At 37.4% G+C, this 23,899-nt stretch overlaps 1 protein-coding gene across 7 annotated transcripts in view; it reads right to left on the minus strand.

Moving 5' to 3' along the window:
* Positions 1-23,899, minus strand: part of Btrc (beta-transducin repeat containing E3 ubiquitin protein ligase) — a 184,102-nt gene that overhangs the window by 81,969 nt on the left and 78,234 nt on the right. For 5 of the 7 annotated variants that reach the window (XR_004516321.1, XM_010626387.3, XM_010626386.3 and 2 more), the window contains one exon: positions 293-370. The exons of 1 other annotated variant lie outside the window; for it this stretch is intronic. Coding sequence is in view for 3 of the 6 variants with exons in the window: in XM_010626386.3 (XP_010624688.1) it covers positions 293-370 (78 nt within the window). In the remaining 3 variants the exon portion in view is untranslated. Of the gene's footprint in view, positions 1-292; positions 371-20,759; positions 20,900-23,899 lie in introns of those variants that run through there. One more of the 7 variants, XM_010626388.3, reaches the window with a different exon arrangement.

Raw genomic sequence — 23,899 nt, forward strand, 5'->3', positions numbered from 1 at the left:
CCATCTGTACTTAAGATGAACTTTACTTATTTTTCCTGAAACAGGAAACCTTTTAAAAATTATTATTTTAATATTCACTACATGTAACCAACTGACTGTCCTGTACTTCTGCACACAGGACATTGTTGAAATGTCTGAGAAATAATGTTACTGGACTGACAGTAGGACCAACTGTAGAGGACAGAACTCTCACTTTAAGCTCCAATGTTTCAAGAATGGCAAACTGAAGACTTCCTGTCTTTTGTTTTGCTGTTCGTAGCCTTTTATTTTTAAGTAAGTCTGAATTTCATACCTGTCTAAGTGAATTCTTCTCTGGTATTATCTTCCTAGGGGGTTCGCCATTATTACAGTCTTCTCTCTCTGAGGAATTCTGTGAAAGAAAGTAAGCTTTAATTCAGTTCTCATATCTTCAATCTTATTCTGCAGGAGTAAAGTGAATTACATTTTTAATTCTGTAAGCTACATCACCATATATATATATATATATACACACACATATATATATATATATATATATACACACACATTCATTCATCTGAAGATGTATATACATACTGACATACACATATATAAAAGAAAATATATGCCCATGCATATAAATTAATGCATGTCAGGTACAGGTGGGAAGTATTTCATCTGTGTTTCTACACCGCCCAGGAGAGCATACTAATTAAAGTCAAATTTACCACCCTTTGACACAGGTTGACACTGGACACAAAAAAGTTCCAGCTCACACTTGGCTGATGACAACTTAGACTGTGATGATTACCTTTTCTTTTAGGTAATTAGTTTTCAACTACTGTAAATGTTTGGGGTGGTACAGATCTCCAACTCTAGGTCCTAAAAAATAGTTTCCTCTTCCTCTCCTCAGATTTGATTTTCTTTTCTTAAGGTAGCATAGTTCTTAGCATAAAACAATTAACTAGTAGTTTAGAGTCCATTCCTTGTCACTATCACTTTAACTTGGCTACTAGAAAACTCTAAACTGCCAATGAGGTTTTTTTTTTCGTACCAGGGATCAAACTTGGGTCCTTGCACTTACTTGTGAGGCAGGCAGCAGAACCATTAAGCTAAATCCCCAGCATTAGATTTTTATATATTATGAAGAGAAAAAAACAAAACAAAAAAACCTCCCAAAAACACCAATAATTAAAAATTGAGCTCAAACTGTGCGTGGTGGCACACGCCTGTAATCCCAGCACTCAGGAAGCTGAGGCAGGAGGATCACTGTGAGTTCGAGACCAGCATGGACTACACAGTGAGTTCCAGGTCAGTCTCAACTACATAGTGAGACCCTGTCTCAAAAAACAAACAAAAAACGGGCTGGGGATTTAGCTCAGTGGGTGCCTGCCTCTCAAGCGCAAGGGCCCAAGTTCAATTCCCGGTACCAAAATAAGTGCTAAAAATGTGTTAGTCAACATAATGTAGGACTGAAGATTTAGCTCAGTGGCACCGCACCTGCCTGGCAAGTGCAAGGTCCAGAGTTTGATCCTGGTACCAAAAGAAAAAAAGGAAGAAAAAAGAGAAAGAACATAACGTAAATCACTACCTGCAAAGCAAAATGCAGAAAATCCAAACTGCATATTATTTGGCTTCTATTTCTAACTACATTTCTAACGTTAACATTTTAAAATTTGCTGGTGATATATTCATTGTGTTAGATATAGTCATCACATTCTAAGTGAGGAATTACTTCATTTTTAGATCCAGAAATTATTTCCTATGTGCGCTTATCTAAATATTTTCATACAAGTATGAAACTACTCTAGTCATTACTGTTTTAAACTTAAACATTAGTTAGTGCTTTCCTAGTTATGTCAGGTATATTTTAAAGATACTGCAAGATGAAAGTGCACTATCATTTAAGGCCCTCGCCACTGTGGCTAGCTAGCACCTTTGCTCTGTACATCACCATTTGTTGGCTTGGCACACCAGGATCCTAAGGTGTTCCTTTTGGTTAGAAATCTATCTCACATGGGGTTTAACTTAGTATTTTACATCTGTGATGATCACTTTATGGTAAAGGACCCTAAAATTAAGACAAAGAAGAAAAATATGCTAGATGACAAGAAAAGGGAGGAAACTCAACAACTTCAGAGTTCTAACTTCTTTTTCTCTCTTGATGACTATAAAACATGACAAACGAGGAAAACAAAGTAGTATTAAGAATAACGCAACAAATGAGAAAAAGGAAGAAAAATACTGTTTTGCCTAGTTCTAACTCTTGTTAGATAGATCAACTCAACATTTTTTCTCTGGGCCATCCATCATGAAAAATCAGAACAAAAAACCCAAAGTTGTTGTTACATAAAAGAGAGGTAGAAATATTAACAGGCTGTCAGGGCTAAGAAATAGGTACCCTACTAACAGTGGAGAGAAGATGCCGAATGCCAGGGAAGGGTGGCTGGGAATGATGAGGCAGTGGTCACCTCAGAGGCTCTCCCACATCACTAGGGAGTGCTCACCAACAGTCACTCCTTGCACCCTCATCTATGAGGAACTGCAATAAACAATGTACTTAACTGCCTGGGCCAACAAGTTAAAATCTGTCTAATAAATTCTATTTGAGAGTAACTGGTTGATATAAGCAAGAACCATTTTTGGATGCTAAAATTAGCAGGTGAAAGTTTTACAAGTGACAGGGTAGCTGTACACTCTCAGAGTATTTCCTCATAAGACATTTAATAGCTACAAAGGGAAAAGAGTGACCTTACAGTGGAGAATCTGGCAGACACCACCCTAACATTATGTGCCACCTGATATGATGTAATGAGAAAAAAATAGTGTTACCTCTAGGGTATCCTTGCCATAAATATAAAACCTAAATCTACTCATAGGAAAATGTCAGACTAACCCAAAATGAAAATTACAAATTACAAAGTAATAGAATTACAGGAGTGTTCTGAACAACAGAGAGTGTTTTAGATTATAGGAAATCAAAGAGACATAACAATTTTGTGATTTAAGAGTTTCTTTTTTCATAAAAAGGACTTACTGAGGCAACTGGAAAAAACCTGAGCAACACCTGTAGATGAACTAACAACACTATATGTATCCATATCAAATTCCAGATTGTTTCCCCACTTTTAAAATTTACTTACAGGAAAATTTACTCTTTTTGGTATATCATTTTACGAGTTTTGACAAAAGTATGCAATTGTATAACTCTACCATAATCAAAGTAGGAAACAATTCTATCATTCCTTAGATTCCCTTGTAATGCTCTTTTACAGTCAACACTCTCCCATCACCACTGAAAACCAGTGACTGTTTTCTTAAACCCAGTAATTTGGTTTTCCCAGAATGTCATATAGATTGAATCACATAGCATACAAGCTTTTGTATCTGTTTTTCTTCACTTTATCACAACACATCTGAGATCTATCTGTGTTGTTGAATAAACCAGTGTTTCTCTTTTATTGTGACAGCATTCTACTACAGGGGGAAAGTATGGTTTATCCTTTCAATTTCCTGATTTGGACAATTTGTCCTGCGGTTTTTAGGACACTGTCTAGGTTTTTCGGAAACATGCACTGAAACATTCAGGAGTGAAGGGACACTGTAAATTTCAAATGGCTCAAGGAAAATAATAAGAAAATGGATGTATACGAGTATGTGTATACATAAAATGTTACCATATCTGCACTTTCTAACATTGGTCAATCTATGTGAAGGGCATAAGGGAATTCTTTGCACTATTCTTTCAACTTTTCTATACATCTGAAATCATTTCAAAATAAATATTAAGTTAAATGTAGAGTAACACTTGTTAAGAAATGGGGATAAAGTCAGATAAATAAAAGCTAAATCTTAAGGAGAAAATCTACATCAAATATAATTAGAACAGAGCAGGGATTTAGCTCAGTGGTTCCGGTGCCTTGCCTCACAAGTGCAAGGACTTGAATTCAAACCCTGGTGCCCCCCCCATATATATCTCATATTATATTTCCCATCACTTAATTGTAAGCCAACTCTAAGCAAATCTGGATGCTCAGAATAACTCATTCTCAACAACTCCCAATGTTTCAACAGAATGTGGCTGTAATTCCAGAGTAACAACATTCTGCAATATAGCAGTATCATACTGAAATATTTCTGAAAAAGATTCTATTATCTGTTACCTTTTATATTAACTAGCATAGTTATTTCCTAGCCTAGCTTACCTGTGAAGAATTAAAAGGGGCAGAACGAATCTCAGAGTAAAGTTAAAAAAGGAAAGATTGCTGTGGCAGATAATAATAGATGTTTGGTTACAGCAAAGTAAAAAAATGGAATACTGCTTATTTCATGCCTGAGATGTCTGGGATATGTACTGGATAAAACGTCATCAGAAGTAACTGGGGATGAATTAAGAAAGAAAAAATGATCACATAAAAAGCAACTCAGATGATAAATTGAAAATCAATACATTTTTTACCATTTAAATTTTCCTCCCAACTTTTTAAATACCAGACTTAAGTCCTCAGAATTAGCTTTTGCTCATTTTTTTTCCTTTCAGCATATCTAACCGATTTCCATACTAAAACTTTCCTTTGAATCATCTATTTTAATAGTCTGACTGTTTTTGCATTCCCAGATCCTCAACATCTCTAACAGTGCTATTAGTATTGAGACCATTCCTAATATTCTTGCCTAATCTGCATCTGACATGAGCTAGTACATACTTCTGTCAGAACCATTCTGAAAAGGTTACTTCCCTGCTCAAAAATCTTTTTTAGCATCCCCACATACACAGGATAAACTACAAATTCTTCAACATAATCACCGTAAACTGACCAATTCAAACACTGTATCAAAGTATCCATATCATCTATGACATCATTATTCACCAAAATAAGAAAAGCACTCTTGTCCGTCCTTTTGCTAATTCTATTTCTCCAGCCTTCTTTCCTAACTTCTTCATCCACTAAAATCCTCATTCAAAAGACAACTAAAATAATTCCTTTTCCAAGAAGCCTCTGCCGATCCCCTGCCTCTAGTCCTCAGAATTCACTTCCCTGAATGAAAATTTTATTTCCAATTTGGCACAGCATGTCATATGTGTATATGAACGCGCTTTCCACTCCCACTCTCCCTCAAGGCAGGGCCAGCTCCTTTTCCACAGTCATATTCCAGTAACGCAAGGATAATGTATGCACTTTAAATTTTTGTTGAATGAATACTAGGGTCAGATTAATCTCTGTTAAACACCACTAATGTAATGGTGATTTTTTCATCAAAAACTTTTAGTGGCAGGGCTGGGGATTTACCTCAGTGGCACCACACCTGCCTCACCAGCACAAGGTCCTGAGTTCGATCCCCAGTACCAAAAGCAAAACAAAACACACACGCATGCACACACGCACACACGCACAACAAAACAAAAAAAATCTTTTAGTGTTTCTTGGAATCTATGTATGAAAAACGAAGTTCTAGTTTTGGTTTCAGGACCTTCCACAATTTTCTATCACGTTATACTCGTTATTTCTCCCAGCATATATTTTCTGCCAACTGTCTCCATAAGCCTCACAAACATGTGATCTGATCTTGATACTTTGAGTATGGAAAGATCCTTAATTCCAGTCTAGTTCACTTGACAATTATAAACACAGGAAGATCACTTAATCTAATCAAGTCCCACATAGCCTTAAAATGAAGTTCAAATGCCACTCTCTTTAAGAAACCATGCAATTACTCCATCTTACTCTACTGGAAATTCCTAAACATTTTTATCTTGATTCACACAATCTGGCACTTAATTAGATACAGTTATGCATTGTTAACTCTAAATTAACCAGTAAGAAGAAAACCTTCTTGGGAAAGGTTTTGTAGCTCCCTCTACCTGAGAACACATTACATTCTATACAAATAATAGATGCTCAATAAATAATTCAAACCCTACCTCCACACTAACCAGTTAAGCTTAAAAACGGCTTCTGTGACAGGAGAAAAACTTCAGGAGTAGCCTAACACTACAGTCCTACTGTCCCACACCAATAATGCTAGCACAATCATTCAGAGTGGAAGTTAGTAAGCTTGAGCTTTGTAGCATATTTTTTCAAATAAAGTTTTAGTGGTACACAAGAACACCCATTCATTTACCTTTTATCTAAGGCTGCTTTCATACCACATCAGCGGAGGTAAGCAGTCATAGCAGAGGGTCTATGGCCCACAAGCTCTCAGATGTTTATTATTTGGCCCCTTGGTAGAAAACCATTGCTAAGAGCTAAAACTTAGAAATGGAGTGAGATCTTCGATAGCTCAGCTGGTAGAGCGGAGGACTGTAAAACTTTAAAACAGACCAGTTGCCCATCAATTGGAGACTGGATAAAGATGATGTAGTTTTTTGGCTTGGTTTTGGTACCAGGGATTGAACTCAGGACCTTGTGCTTTTGAGGCAGGCGTTGGCACAACTGAGCTAATTCCCCAGCCCAAGGTGAGGTTTTTTAATAAAATGGAGTACTACTTAGCCATAAAGAATGAGAAACTAGAGACATTTATAGCTCAATGGATGCACAGTGGGGCCATACTCTTAAGTGAAATAAACAGGACACACATGTGTAAATACCGAATAGTTTCTCTGCTATGAAAAACTAAAAGTCTAAGTAAGGATCAAAATGTATACCTGATAATGTGAAATAGGAAGAAAAGGTCTAAAGGAGTAGGGGAAGTGGGAAAGATAGGAGAAAGGAAGTAAGGGGAAAAAATGGGAACAAAGTGTTTGTAAATAGGGAAGGGTAGAGGAGGAAAGGGAGGGCAGGGGTATGAGGGAAAAATAAGAACCAAGATGTATCATGTAAAGGTACACCATCTTAATGAAGGTAACTGTGTTGTATACCTAAAATGTACCAATAAACTTAATGGGAACAAAATGTAAAAAAATAAGGTGAAAAATGTTGCTAACTCTTGATTCAAAAGGAAAAGTTCCTCTGTGGCTAACCAAAGCATTCCTAGTTTTCCAGAGGTTCTTTTGTTTTGTTGTGTTTTTTGGTTTTGTTTTTGGCCCAAACAAGAAGTAAAGATGTTTTGATGGTAGCACACAGCAGGGTCACAGCGGGTGTAATATTCTCCAAGACTCAGTGAGTGGTGTATTTACTGTTATCAGTTATCTCTTTGAACACACAATTCCTGATGTCATGGATAATTAGGAGTTGATTCTATAATCACAAGAAATCTAAATTACTTAGTGATGGAAAGTCAAAACATTCATAATGACCTATAAGCAATCTCTTAGGTATTTTGTTCAAGGCTGAATGGTGCAAGAGTCTGAGCCTGTGTTGACTCACACGCCTGTTATATACTTATAAGACTAGAAGTAGTGTTTACACCTGTGTCACAGCCTTCACCAGGAGAACCCAACGGGCTCTAGAACCGGGATGATCACGTAACTTTAGCAGAGCATGTGAGTTGCAGTGGATCATAACTGAATTTTAACCCATTTGAAAAGTGGATCAGGGCTGGGGATTTAGCTCAGTGGTGCTGCCTGCCTCACAAGCACAAAATCCCAAGTTTGATTCCTGGTACCAAAAAGAAAAGTGGAATCAGCAGCAGGCAGAATGGCAAATGCTGAGAGGCCAATTTCTGGTAACTAGCTGTAGACGTTATGTAGTTAGCTTTCCTGGCAAGTTAATAACTAGCATTTTTCCCCCAGTAACTTGTTATGTGGCTTGGAGCTAACTGTAACCTCCAAATACACATGCAATTACAAAATTGCAATTTACAAAAATTGGGTTTTAGTTTTTGGGATTTTTTTTTTTTTAAACGGGGGCTGGGGTGGGCTGGGTGGGGGGTGTGTCTTGCTTTGTGGCCCAGACTGGCCTTGAACTCATGGCCATCCTCCTGCCTCTGCCTCCCAAGTGCTGGGATTACAGCAGTGCACCAACCCATCCTACTCATTTACAAAAATAGTAACAATTATTTTTTTAGAAGGTTAAAAAATAATTTAGTTACATGAATAAAATTATTCAAACTCTTCAAAACACAGTGACAAAAACTGTGTGTTTAAATACATTTTAACTAATCCTTCTAGGATACAATGGGGAAAGCTGAGGTCACTTAAGTTTAGAAGCTGACTGAAGAATCCCACTACTCAAGAACCCAGGAAGACCTCAAGTAAATGACCTCATAAAATAATGGTCTCTGGTATATGTTCATTCACCCTGTTTCTCCAACACATCATTTCACTCTATTAAACCACAACGGAGTGTCCATATAGCCCCATACACTTCAACAGACTCACCAGTTCAGTCTTTCAAGGAGTGTTATTACTTGGTAATGCAGTACTAAGATCTAAGCACAGTGCTGGAACCAGTGAAAACGAAAAGCACTCACTGGGACAACCAAACAGGGCTTTCATTAGTACTGCCTTACTCCTATGATAGGAGTCAAAAAACAGCCAAGCAGGTTTTTTTTCCTTCTGATACATGGCCTGACACTAATTATAAAACATTACAGATTCGGCCTTTCTCAAAATGCAAAGGGACTGTGTATATCTGCAAACAACAACTATTTTTTATGCTTCCAAATTCTTAATCCTGTTTGGAGCTGTCAGTGGGGGTTAATGGAAGCCTTGGATAGGAGAATTCCAATCTGGTTGGCAGATGGATAGGTTGGTTATAGCTGCATAACTATGTCTTGCCTGCAGGCACAATTCAGAACACTGTTAAAGCAATATAAAGTCTCTGTCAAGCTGAACCATTTGGATCAGTAGCAAGGAGAAATAATAATAAAAAAGAAGTTCATTTCTGGGCCTTGTGCATTTATGCTAGTATGCAGAAACTGATTAATTGTCATAGTGTGCTGGTCCTCTATACCTCAGATTTCTACTTCTGGAGTAGATTTTGCATGCTAATATAATCATTCTCCCTCTTGAGACATTAGCAAATAATCAAATGAAAAACAGGATCATAATTTACTGAGATTCAAGCAATTCTCTATGCAAATTTGACTTGTTATTGCTGCTGCCTCGTTAATCTGAATGCCTTTGACAAACTCCTTTGATTTATGAACTCGTGACAACTCCAATGTGTATATATTTTGCTAGATTGACATTATCATTAAGAGTGGGTGGACGGAGCTCACATGAATGGCTGATTTTACTTGCTGGTGTCTGCTGCTCAACAGCTGAGCATCTCCTCCTCACAAAGCCCCTGAGCGGCAGGCTCTTCCCATCTTCTCATCCATTCATCATCTCGATGTTAATTGGCCCAGGCTTTAAGCAAATTTTCAACATGATTTAAAGGCACGATGACACTGATTACTGACCCTCTGCCATACGGTGCCTATTGATTAACCTGACAGAGACGATGAGCTTGAGGGAAACTAGGTATGTGAGGATCTCAGGGGGGGAAAATGTATTGTCTATGCAGGCAAACACTTGTCATTACCTCACAAGCCAGAATTTGCACAACACAAAATCTTAACATACACTACTGCTTTAACACCTACAGCTAACACAGAAAGTGCTTTCTGTGTTCAGACACTAGAGGTATGCTATGTCAAAGCACACGCCACTCCACAGATAGACTCTGTCTTTCAAACCAATTATGCTTGTGCTGACTGATGTATATAATACATTTTAGGCTAAATTAGAAGAAAAGTACTGGGTAACCCCGTACTGGTATATCACCAGAAAACTACAAGAATGGGGAGACAAACTAAATTCTTCAAAACAGACAAGAAAAGGAAGGATTAAAATCACCTGCTGCCATTTTACCACTACTATATCAAGCTCCATTCTTACTTTTAAAAGAGATACTGTCAAAGAGAAAAAAAAAATGTCCACTGGATTTTACAAATTTTATTTTCTGTTCTTTAACATTGATACCTGACTCTAAATGCCAAACTATTCCCAATATAGAAATTACCGAGTATTTTCATATAGCAAAATTAGAACTTAAGCCTAATGAACATACTCTCAAATTCTTTGCTTTCCCAGAGTCAATAATATAATGCAAACCGTTTAAAGAAACTGTGCAAGATCTATGCCTGTAAGCTTCATAAAATATAAATGCTTCATTATTAAGAGAAGAAAATACTACAAGAAAGTTCATAATTGATAGTTACTGAGCACATACATTAGTAACAAAAATCTGCCTTAAGATACTCCTAGCTGTGTGAGCTTCTACAAGTAAAGTCATGCAGCACACCATCAGGGACCAGACAAAAACCAACCTCAGATAGGGACGGTTATTATTCAAAACAAATCCAACAAAATATCCTCCCTCTGGCCATATCACCTTGTTTACTTACGAGTCCTTGGGGGACAGCCAATATACAATTTTATACACGGAGATTTTGGAGCAGCACTAATAGTTATTTCAAAGCTAAAATAACAGAAAACTGAACAAACAGCCCAGCTGTAGTGCCTATTACAGTGACATGGGCTGTTAATGTAAGAGATCAAATGTTTTTCAAGTCAAACAGCATTGGTGCCTCTTATGCTGGAACATGTAGCTTACTCCCTAAAAGCCTGCCTCCTGCTCTTTTAAGATAAACAAGCTCAACTAAGCACTGAGATGCTCTGATAAGAAGGCTACAGATGAACTGCACAAGGGAGTGACAAAGCAAGGGCATAAATGAGCAGTGCTATGTTTGTCAACTTCCAAGTCACAGAAAGCATCACGACAAACCATTTTAATATTTTTCCATTAAAAATCTAGCTATAGAATACAAGTTTTCAGCAGTATATATGTGATATCCTCCCTACAAAATAGCTAAAACAATTGTCTCTTTTGTGGAGAGGTATTATACAGCTGTCTGAACATACTCAGTTTTGTGACTTCTTAATCAAAGGTGTGAACATCAATTTAGCGCTAACTTGGGAGTATATGAAAGAGTTTATAATTATGTTAATATTCTCCACATCAGAAGCAATAGTCCATTTAACTGAAGGGTTTTTTTTTTTTTTTGGCTCTACAGCCATGATTCTAAAACAAAACTTTATACCTTGCCCTTTCAAGTATGCATTTTTTTTTTTACATTTTATTTTGCTTGACACGACAGTGCAGTCACTAAACTATATTTATTTATAATGAAGTGGCTTAATATTTAAAAATCTCAACCAGGAGGCCAGGAATGTAGCTTAGTGGTGCCCTGCCTGCCTGGCAAGCACAAGGTCCTGAGTTTGATCCCTGGTACCAGGAAAAAAAAAATCCCAAATAGGCCTGAAAAGTAGACATCTCTTTATCACTGTAGGTTGTTTTTCTTCTCAGAGCAACAGAATTTCATATATATGTTTACACTGGTTTAAATATAACAATGCACAATGCTAAAGTAAAATAAATAGAAATTTACCATGCGGATTGGGGTAGAAAGGCTTCCATTAAAAAGCCAACCACACTTATCATGTGAGCAAAAATAAAACAAATTATTTTGCTTACCTTAAATCTACATGAATCTTAAAGAATGTTGTTCTCCTTCAAGCTGTCACCCTCATGATTATATATTTAGGACAGATCCTTCCCTATCATTATTTTTTACTTTTGCTGTCTTTATATACAATATTTCATCCAGGGATCCTCATATAGTTCTGTGTAAGTTAAGAGGCAAACATTTGCTTCTACTAATAAGAACATCTGGTAATTCAAAGACATGTGCATCATGTAGATCCTTGATTTCGCAAAACTGAGTTGAGAACTACAGAACCCTTAGGATGTGCACCAAAATGCTTTCTAATGAATTACTTTTCATTCTTTGTCCTGAGTTTGTTTCATTTTTTTCCCCTTACCTTAGATACCATCCTTGTTTTGGAAGGAAGATACCATTTTATTACAATTCAACAACATCTTGAAAGAAATTTAAGGTTCCTTTAATTTGGTGAACTGTTTTTATTACCAAATAAAAACTATGCCAAGCAAGTGAGTGTATTTCTGAAAACTGACCACACCAGGTTAAGATGTGTGCTTAGGTATACATTTCTATTGTGAACTGCCCCTTATTTAATCATTCTTTTATATTCTCCTTGTTAAGAAGTTATCCTTTTATGTTATTATTATTCTGTGGTCTTTCCTGCTAATTATACAGATTCTTAATGTCTTTTCAGGCTTTAAAATTACAAATACCATTCCCCTCACTGATTTTTTAATAAATTTCTGGTTTCCAAGGCCAAAAAAACATAGCCTAGCATTGGTGTTGAAGTGTGCGCTTTAAAGAATAGGGATATAGGATGAACACTTGCAATCTCTGCTATATGGGAGGCTGAGGCTGGGGGACTAGCCTGGGCAACTTAAGACTTTCTCTCAAAATGAAGTAAAAGGGCTGGCGCTGTAGCTTGGTGGTAGATCACCTCTGGGTTTGATCCACAGTAACACACACTCACAGAGACACACCACAAAAACACAAGAATAGGATGTATTTAAAAACAAAATGCCACAAACATACACCACACTTAAAATTCCTATCTTCTTAAAAGTACTAAGTAGACTAATGTATTCATTATGCATGACAGTGAAATTTAGTATCTTTTGTTTTTACTGTAAATCTGTTTCTTATTTCCTTTTCATCTCTGCTACAAAAGTCAAAAAACTAAAATGAGATAAATTACATTTTTAAACAGAAAACAATGAATGTATTTTTCTATTGTCTGTATTCGATAGGTCTCCACAACACTAAGGCAGTATTGGCCTAAGTAATTTAAAATCTAAATGATAAGGCTTCTATTTCTGCAAACTCACAGGTTACACACAGCAATTCATGTCTTCCAATTTTTCATGTTATTACCAAACAACAAAATGAAAATAAGCTGAAAACACATTAAACTTGGAGTTCGAAAGGTAGTAGCTTAATAGATGTCATTTTTGGGAAGATGGGCTAATTTTATTGCCCCAGGGATAAATAATCTTGATGTTAGATTTTTGTTGCTTAAAACAATAATTTTTGATGAGTAACAGGTTTTAAGATTTTTCTTTTTCTTCAGTAGAGAAACTGGTTTTAACTATAACAGTGCAAATGATTTCTTTCTTTCTTTTTTTGTACTGGGGATCGAACTCAGAATCTTGCGTTTGCAAGACAGGTGGTGGAACCACTAAGCTAAATCCCAGGCCCAGTTTCTAATTTTATTTATTTATTTTTATTTCATTTTATTTGGTAAGGGGATCGAACTTGGGACCTTGTACTTGCAAGGTAAGCAGTAGAACTACTGAGCTAAATCCCCAGACCCCAATTTCTTATTTTATTTTATTTATTCTTTTTTTTTTTTGGTACCGGGTATCAAACTCGGGTCCTTGCGCTTGTAAGGAACCACTGAGCGCAACCACTGAGCTAATCCCCAGCCTTATTTTATTTATTTATTTATTTATTTATTTATTTATTTTTATTTTTTTTATTTTAGTACTGGGGATCGAACTTGGGCCCTTGTGCTTGCAGGGCAAGTGGCGAAACCACTGAGCTAAATCCCCGGTGCCTATTTCTTATTTTAAAAAAGTATGTTTACTTTTTTTTTCCTTCTCCCCCCACCCCTAGTACTGAGTATGGAACTCATGTATACTCTTGAATTACAGCTCCAATTCTTTTATTTTTTGAAACCAAGTCTTGCTAAGTTGCCCAGGCTGCCCTCAAACTTGTGATCCTCTTACCTTGGCTTCCTGGGATTACAGGTATGCATCACAGCATCTGGCTGTTTGTGTATTATTCTAATACAATTCTTTCTTTTTTGGAGACAAGGTCTTTCAGTGAAGTTCAGGCTGGTGCTTTGAACTCACTTTGTATCCCATGCTGGCCTTGAATTTGCTGTAATCCTCCTGGCTCAGCCTCCTGAGTTCTGGGATTATAGGCACGTGCCACCACCACGCCTAGTTTAAGAAAATTATTATCTTAGGCCTATTAGCGTTGTAATTTTGGAATGTTAGAGAATTACTATTTTGTTTACTTTTCTGATATCCTACAATTAGTTTATGCTATCGTTATTTTGACACTATTACTGTCCACAATCTAAAGAATTGTAAGAAATTTAATTATTTTACTTTATCAGAATTATAAATCATTACAATTATCAAAACCAAGTTTTACTATCATTTAGTAAAGTAAAACACTTTTCTTGGAAGTATAAATGATATTTTGTTGATTACAGAAAACAGTGAGGAACATAACATTCCTGAATTCTTCCATCTTTATCACCACTTCAATTTTAAAGTGTTTATTTATTTATTTTGGTAGCAGGGATCAAAGCTGGGTCCTTGTGCTCGCAAGGCAGACAGCAGAACCACTAAGCTAAATCCCTGGCCCTTTAAAGTGGTTATTTAATGATCATTTTAGCATTGAAATGAAAAGCTGCTAATTTTAATGATTTTTTTAAATAAAAATCTGTTATTAGCTATCATCAATAGCATTTAGTTGTGTTCTGTGGGATTAAAAAACTGCTCACTTCTGAGTTTTACAATGGATGACTGGTGTGACAGATATCGAACATTAATTTTAATACCATAGTGCTTATTCTTTCAGTACAGGAATTGTGAATTTCAAAGTGGCCAATTTTGGTATTAGCCTGTCCTGCTAAAATTCCCTCTTGTGGAAATCAATGTATTCTTTTGTTCCTGCAGAAAATAAAAAATGGTTGACTTCAAAACCAGTTGCTATTGGGACTGCTGTACAAAGGACATTCTGGGTAGCGGTCAGTAAAGAAAGCAGTCATTTCTAAATGCCAGTGGTTCCCAACATCTCCTTTCCTTCTGAGTGGAATGACATCTGGGAGCACTGAGTGGAGGGTCATTCAACCCACAAGGACCCACAAAAGGTTTCAGGAATAACAAAGGTCATGTAATTGTCAAAAGAGCATTAGCCATTCAATCATAATGGATAATTAAATGACCTACATGGTTCCTGAAATAGCTGCTCTATATTTGGCCTATTGCTTGTGTCCCTCAAGATAAGCTACTCGTCTGGTCTGCCTTGACCTGCGAAAGTCCAACCTGCACCTTAAAAGTAGATGCAGGCTTCTACTGCTTTGTTAACACCCTCCCCCACTGCCCCGCCAGCAGTCGGGTCTCAGACCATGCTTTCAAGAGGACACACATTTAAAAAAAATCAATCTTGTATCCTTCTCCTTTTTGTGCTCTCTGGAATATAAATAAATGCAATGAAGAAAAAACTTAGAAAATTCCTGGTGTGTATCTTCAGGGGACAGAAGAAACATAAGAGCCACAGAAGGAAAAGTTATAATTTTTTTTAAAGTTTTGTTTATATGCCTTCACAATTTTTACATATGATTATAAAACTAGGGTTTTCTTTTGTTTGTTTGTTTGTTTTTTTAGTGTGTTGGGAGTAAGTCATTAAAACTCCAACTGCCTAGACTGCAATTTTGATGGTGTGGGCCTTTACACTCTTTCCTGGCCTAGTTTTTTAGTCCCAACAGAAAGCAAACTGTCTCTCAACAAAATGAAAAACACACGGAACCAGTTGTTTATACAATAGCAGTAGCAAAAGAAGTAATAATCTCACTTCAAATTTTCATCTCTCTGAATAGTTCAACATTTTCAATACATTACTTGATTAGATGGATACAACCAAATAGCAACCAGCTGCATGTAATAGCAAAAAATGCTAGAGAATTTGCTTCTTTAGGAGGAAAAGCTCTGCCTGTGGCTCTAGAGGTAGCTACATATGTAGCAAATCCTACAGAAAGAGGCAAGTAACCAAAGACAGCCTACATAAGGGCAAGGGACTGGGATGTGAGGAAAAAAGAGCTCACATTTAGAATACCTTGGAGGCTAGTAAGAATTTTCTGTTTCCACAGGAAATTATGTAGCTTGAGGCTACAGACCTACCCTCATCTCTTACTAGTACATGAATGGCTTATTAAACCTAGAACATATCTCTTTTAGTTAACTTCTGGGGGGGGAGTTAGAGGGGGAGAAGAAAACAAAATGTACTTAAATGCTGAATTTTTTCTCCAGGCTGAATGCCTTTCATCCAATAAGACATTCAAAGCAGTGACCCAGCAAATGGATTGAAAAAGCAATCTTCCGTCCCAGTGCCACATTATCATTCCTATTCAGTATTCTTCATGAGATATCTCAATCAGCTGTGTGTAAGTGACAATGCAGCCCATTGCTGGGTTAATTAAACATTTGACTTTAACACCCTCCCCATCATTAAGCAAATAAAAACAGATAATTCAAACTGCACTTCATCCTCAGGGTACACAACACACATGTCAAAATTAAGAGAGTCCAAGGCCTCTGGGGAATTCTGTAGAGGCCATAATCAGTTTAAATCTTATCTGGTTTATCAATTATTCTATTGATTAAACCAAAGTGATTATACACAACTCCTCTGCCACATGGGATTGATGTCAGCAGAGCAAGAAAATAACTCCAGGAGGTTCCAAAATGATTTAAAAAGAGACCAACAGACAAACCAATAATAGTCGATTATTACATACCAGTGATCCATACATGAAGAGTTGATTCTTAGTTTCAGGCGGGTGAAGTGAACTGTTTCCAATCACTATGTCTCTCTGTTAAACCTTACAGCTGGCTTGAGTAAATTTATGTTGTGGAATATCAACATATTTTCTACTGATTTAAACAGAAGCTAGCATTGCTGAGCAACTGAGATATATTTTATAGATACCGACCCTTTGCTCTAACAAAGAGAAATTGAAATATGGACAACTACATTTTTTTCTAATTTTCTTACCTATGTGTATGTGACCAATAACACACAGAAATAGAAGGGATACATTTGAGAGCTGATTCTCCCATTCCAGTTCTAAACCACAATATTCCTGAAAAACAGAACCTAAGAAATCAGAAAGACTTAACCACAGATACAGCATCATGACTCCTTTATTAACTAACTCCAAGGGCAAATATATTCAAAACTTAACAATGAAATACAAAGCTGCATTGTCAAATGAAATGGTAATATCTAAATCCTAGCATATAGTTTCTACCAGAATTTTAAAACCACAATTTAGATACCCTCTTGGCTCAATTCATTGTAATGTAGCACCCTTCAAGTGTGCAGAACCCTAATCACCTCAACACCATGCATACATGTCTACACATACAGATCTTTTGTAAAAAGAGGAGGGGACCTATACTCTACACTGAATCTGTGTACCCCTAGCCATGCTCTTCAGACAGGAAATCTGTCACTGCTCTGTTGGCACTACATGTGCCTTCAACCATAATTTAACTTAGCTACTTCAGATTTTTTGTTTTCAGGCAGACTAAGTAAGAAACCTGCATTAACATGCTGCATTCTACATTCACCACTAGAAATACTGAGGGTGCTATTTGTAATTGTATTCTTTTTAAGAGGTTTGTTCTCTGCAGCTGTTTTCTGCTTGCAGTGTATTTTGTGTAATCAGCACATCATCATAAATACATTGGCTGTTCCCCTGAGGGTAGCTGTCAGTGTTTAATTTACAGAACAACCTGGCCAATGTGAATTTTAACACTACAGCACTATGGCAAGGAGTTACCACATTCTGTGAAAAACAGGTTTCTATGAATTTTTATACCTAGAGCTGGTCCCAGGACAATTTGGGTTTTAGAAATAGACTGTTTAAAGAAGCACTTCTATACCTTGTATGCAATAGACTCTTTCCCACTGATAGCCTCAGAAAAAGCCCCAAACCCTCCAACCCCAAATGGGTACTACCCATGGTCCCATACAAGGACTGAAAATCTACGACCGGTAGGAGGCACTGTTAACAAATGTTACCTGCTTCTCTTTAAGCTATACCTGTAGAGCTAGCAAAAACAGCACTGCTCCCTTAGATGGTATAAAGGCAGAAGAAAAAAGTGTTTAAGAGACAAAGTATTCTAAAACACCTGAATCACTCTTTTCTGCTGAAATGAATGCATATAGTACTTCCCTAGGGCTGCTATTAAACCAAATCGCAATCTCAATGGTGTGGGGGGAGTGGTGAAAGTTATTAACAGTAGTGTTTCCACCCCAAATTATGCACAGTGACTGGCACATGGGTTCTAAATAAATGTCTAATAAATAAGTCAAAGTTACTTGAGGGCAGTGTCTGAATCTTATTCATGCTGAATATTTTGTATAGTATCTTCTGTATAGTAACTGGCATACAGAAGGTACTCAGAAGTGAATCAAGTTGTGGCTGGTGATGAAAGGCCATATTATTCAGAAAGCTTTAGAACTACATACTATCAAAGCCATTTTCTAACTCACTAAAAATTGTTCTTAAAGGCCTGTATAAAAAAGTTCACATTCTATTTTTGTCATTTTAATGAGAGCTATTTGTATGAGAAACCTAAGCAGCTCACCCTACCCTCCCAAGCACTGAAGATTGCACCCAGGACCTTTTCCCTGGGGCACCCGGGACATCCCCAGCCCTTTTAAAGACAGGGTCACATTACATTGCCCAGTTGCCCAGGCTGGGTATGAACTTGTAATCCTCGTGCCTCAGACCACCAGAATGCTGGGATCATAGATGTGCACCACCACACCAGGCTGAAGCTCAACCTTACAATAAACAAACTTGCCTAAAAAATACCGATATATTCAAACATTTTAATCATGAAAATGAATGATTAAAATTTTTTGTACTTTATACTTATTTCTTTGATTTGATGAAATGAAGTTCACTATAAATGATCTTTTCTGTTATCGACATGGTAGTCTATAAACACATATATGTTCCATAAAGCAAGTGATTTACAGATGTATTTCAGTTAAGGTCTATCTTATAAGTTAGAATGCTTAGAGTCAAAATGAATCGAAATATGGTTCATGCTGGATTTGTTCTCAGTGTATCTGCTTTTAATGTTGTACACAATTATATTTTTTCTATAATAATTCTTCATAATCTGTAAGCATAATTATATATATCTGAGATCTCACAACCCCTTTAAACTGACTGACCTCAATATTTCTGACAACCAGAAAGGTCTATTTAGAAACACAAGTAAACCTTGTATCATTCATCCTCTCTATGATACCATATGGCTAAAAAATGAATTCCTTTTTACATTTATGTCATGTGAAAGGAAAAATAAGAAAGATCATGATTGTTATCTTTTTTTTTTTTTTGCAGTACTGGGGATTGAACTTGGGGCCACTGTACCAGCTAAGTCCATTTTTTATTTTGAGACAGGGTCTCAATAAGTTGCCCAGGCTGGCCTTCACCTATGACCCTCTTGTCTCAGCCTCCTGAGTTAGCTGGGATTTACAGGTGTGCACCACTGCCCCCAGCTCCATTATCAATTTTTATTTTTTCAACAATTAAAGGTTAGAAATTTTTATTTCTGCTGATATTTGCAACTTAGTTCTTCAAAAAATGTATACCTAAGAAAGCGCTTAACTTTTAATGAAGAAATTTATCACTTTCTTTTTCAATTTAGAAATAACACCCTAGAACCTTTTGAACTAAATCAGATGGGGTTAGACTGAGGTCATGCTATATCAGATGACTGCATTCCCTTCTCCAGAGACCATGTGGTAGTTCCATGGGCTGCCATTAGATAGCAGCACAGTACACACCATCAGTCATGTCTCACAGTCTCTCCCATTAAGCTTGGAATTATGTGACACACACACACACACACACACACACACACACACACACACACAGATTCTAATTCAATTAGTGCAGTCTGCAACTCCAGAAAAGAGTAATTCAATTAGTGCATTGTGGAGCTCCACAATACCTCTAAGCAGATGTTCACCATCTTCAGGAACTGGAGCTAGGTTTAAAATACCTGTATCACTCAGCTACGCCACTACATTACGTCATTTGTCAAAGTGCTCACATGTGCTTCTCTGGCTTCAAAAAAAGGTAAGGAGACAACTCCCAGGCTAAGTTCCTAGAGATTTTTTTCCATCATCCGCATCAGAGAAGTATGTGCAATTTCAGATTGCAGTAAATAAATCACATTATCCAAATTATGTTCAAACAAAATGTATCTATATTGCATTCTACACTAGTACACGATTTATTATTGCATTTTATGTTAGATAAAGTGATAGGGAGGATCCAACCTAAGCCTTGTACATGCCTGGCCAGAGCTTTACTACTGAGCTGTATCTCCAGCCCTACGGCACATTTTTTTTGCATTACTGCCACTAGTTAATGCACACCACATTGCAGCAAGGACAAGGTCTAGGTCAGATGTGTTCACAAGAAAGGACAACTGGTGTGGGTGTGGTGGTGCACACCTGTAGTCTGAGCACCAGGGAGGCTGAGGCAAGAGGACCACTAGGAGTTCAAGGCCAGCCTGAACTGCAGAGACCATGTCTTAAAAAAACAAAAGATAAAAGACAATTCAAATGACAACACCAAAAATAGGTGGTTATAAAAATGGTAGAATGATTGTTATGTTTTCCAAACACTAAACAAATCAGAATATTTGACTGTGGGGAACAGATGATATAAAAAACATGCTGGCTACCTACCCCTCAAACACAATCATTCTTCAGGACTGGAAGCATGGTTCTGGGACACCCCTGACTCCAGCAGATACCAAAATGCACACATGGGTGAATATCTTACAAAATGCCAGAGCATGTGTATATAACCTACGCATATCCTCTCATATACTGTACTTTAGTGTCTAGATTACTTATGATACCTAATAGAATGTAAACAGCTCAAACTAATTACATATTTGATATTTTCCAATATTAAATAGCTACTTAAGGAATACCAAAAGGAAAAAAGTCTGTACATGATCAGTGAAGATGGAACCATCACAGGCTTAACTATAGGTTAGGTCTGCAAATGCCTGAACCCTCAAGTATGGAACTCATGGATAAAGACAGCCAGCTGTATCAACTGTATATAAAAAACACAATTATTTCATAATACTCACCAACAGTGGTAGAGATCAAGTGCAAATTAGCTGATCCCTTCCCAAGGGGTTCCTGTGCCATGAAATGCATGTGCTTAGATGGTCTTCTGGTCCCCCTTCCAATGATGAAGTTTCACAATTCTATAAAGACACTGAGTCTCCCTGTGTAGTTCAGGCTGGCCTTGAGCTCACTAACATATCCCAGGCTGGCCTCCCACTCATGGCAATCCTCCTATGTCAGCCTCCTGAGTGCTGGGATTACAGACATGCCACCACACCCAGCAAGTGGCTGATTTTTGCCCATGAAGCAAGGGTGGGGTTTAAGTAATAAAGCCCATTATTATGCAGGTGTGACTATATAAAAGCCCACAGACTGTGAGTCATTTTCAGCACAGTTGATCCATTAGTGAATGCACTAAGGGAAAAAGAAATTTTGTAGTTTCTTGGTACTAGATTTAGGAGAACCCATAAATGCACATATTTCTGGTCTCATTCCTTAAACACCTGCACTTCTCTTACAAGGTTGAAAAGAATGTCTTGTTTTCATTCGTCTTCTGGAAATCAGCCATTGAGAAATCAACTTCTAGAAGAATGGCTTTTGAAACTCCCCCACACTCAAGACAGTGGGTTCTTATAGCTCACATGCAAATGTGCACGTCAATATTTATGCATCCAAACTACAGAGTAATACTTAAAAACAACAGTAACTAGTTCTTAACATATCTTCCCTCTTACTTTCTGAACACCATATTTCTAAATGAGGACATCCTTTCCTTCCAGTCTCTCCTCAAAGTAGGAATTAAGAAATGCCACAGATGACTGAAATCATTTTCCCAGTGCATTTCACTAGACATTTTTAACAGAGAACAGTTCTTGCATATTGGCACAGGTGAGGGTTAAATTAGTTATCTTTCAACCATCTATAAGAACAAACAAATGCTTTCAACAAAAAGTTTTTCATACTCTAGAAGACTCTAGAATAATTACAGTAAGTCATACTCAGTTAAAACTTTACTTGTAGTCAGGTGTGGTGGCACACGCCTGTAACCCCATCTCTGAGGAGGTTGAAACAGAAAGATCCTACGTTTAAGGTCAGGCTGTGCAACTTAGACCCCCTATCTCAAAATTTTAAAACACATAAAAGGGCCAGGAGTACAGCTCAGTGATAGATGGTTCTTGGTTCAATCCCCAATAATGCAAAAAAAAAAAGAAAAGAAAAAAACCAACAACTTTATTTGAAGATAAAAGAATATCAACAGCATTGGATCTGTTGTTGTTTTGTGTTGTTTTTACAGCACTGGGAACTCAGGGCCTTTGCACTGAGCTACACTGCCAGCACTTCTTTCAAGACAGGATCATGCTAAAACGCCCAGACTGAGCTCATATTCACAAATCTCCTGCCCCAACCTCCCAGAGTACTGCAATTAGTGTGTGTGCCACCACATCTGTCTAAATATTTGTTGTTTTAAGATGTTTTACAACTTAAAACAAGCAAAAGAAACCACATTCTCCCCTCTCCCAGTACTGGGGATTGATCCCAAGAACTTGTGGATAAGAACCAAGTGCTGTACTCTACCACTGAGATATACATTTCTCCAGCCCTTTTTATTTCTTTTCTTTTGTTTCTTAAAAAGATAGAGTAGGGGTGGGGATTTAGCTCAGTGGTTCCACCTCCTGCTTCACAAGCACAGGGTCCTGAGTTCGATTCCTGACACTCCCCCCAAAGAGTACCTGGGGAGGCCCGTCTTGTGATCTTCCTTCCTCAGCTTCTCACCTAGCTAGGATGACAGGTATGTACCACAATGCCCAGCCTAGAAACCTCATTCTATTACTAAAAAAATATGTTCCAGGAAACGTGATGGCTTTTAGAAAAAGTTTTTTTTCTATTCCTGTGTCATCATGCTGTACTAATACAAGCATAACAGTTTTTCCATATTGTCTATTCATGACCTTCTTACTAGAAATACAAATTTTGCTCACTTAAAAATATTTTTCTTGGGCCAGGGATTTAGCTCAGTGGTGCTGCTGCCTACCCTGCAAGCACAAGGTCCCGAGTTCAATCCCTGTACCAAATAAATAAATGAATGAATGAATGAATGAATAATATTTCTCTTACTACAATTTTAATTTTTACACAGTATGACCACTTGTCAAAGTCACCAGATAGTTAAGAGCATTAAGTAAAATCAAGCCAGGTGTGGTGCACATCTGTAATCCCAGCACTCAGGAGGGTGAAGCAGAAGGACTGCTTTAAGTTTGAGGCCAGCCTGAGCTGCATAACGAGACCCTGTCTCAAACAAAACAGGAGTAAAATCAAACTGGGTTGATTTTTATTGACTGGCAATCAGTTTGATAAACAAACCATGTCACTGCATCTCTCATCTTGACCCACTACCACTTTCCAACTTCCTGCTTCCACAGAAACAAAACTGGAACCTCAGGCAATTCTTCCCAACAAAAGGGTGTTCCACAAACTCCAACGTTAATGTATTAACCCAACTTTAATCTCCTTGTCCCACACCTCACAGCCTGCATTTGTATTTCAGGGTTACATTTGGTTCTACTGGCACCACTTCTCTTTAACACTGTCCCTTTCATGCATTTAAGGCAACTATTTCCAACCCTATCAATGAAAGCAGACAAGTGGGGGAGAAAGGAATGAACTGCACACACCTCAAACAAGAAAGGTTGCTTAAAAAACCAAGTGTCACATTCTGACAGTTCAATATTTCATAGCCAATACAAGGAATGTGCAATGACACTGCAACTTTAAGTCTTTTCCTCTGTCAGTCTCCTTCTCTCATTGTGATGCCGAAGGGAACAGCAATCAGACTGGAGATGTTCAACGTGATAGAGGTCAGGACACCATCGGATCAACGTGCCAGAAACACGACCTTGTTTATTTTTTTTCCCACAGTATTATTGTTTACAGGGTGCTTTGCTCGTGTACCTTGTGGTTCTTAGCTAAAAGATGAAATTACAGCCCAGGATGAAGCGCTCAGGCACACATCCAATTTGTGTTTCCATCTCAGAAAACAAAAAGCTTCTAAGGCCCTCAGGCTGCCATTCTTAACAGCATGAACCGGAGACTGGCAGAGAGAATGATCTAATGCATTTCTGACTTGTCAATCAAAGACCTCACCTCTGCTGTCTTGTAAACA

The sequence above is a fragment of the Fukomys damarensis genome, unplaced genomic scaffold (genome assembly GCF_012274545.1).
Source record: "Fukomys damarensis isolate Sample0158 unplaced genomic scaffold, DMR_v1.0_HiC HiC_scaffold_8, whole genome shotgun sequence".
NCBI lineage: Eukaryota > Metazoa > Chordata > Mammalia > Rodentia > Bathyergidae > Fukomys > Fukomys damarensis.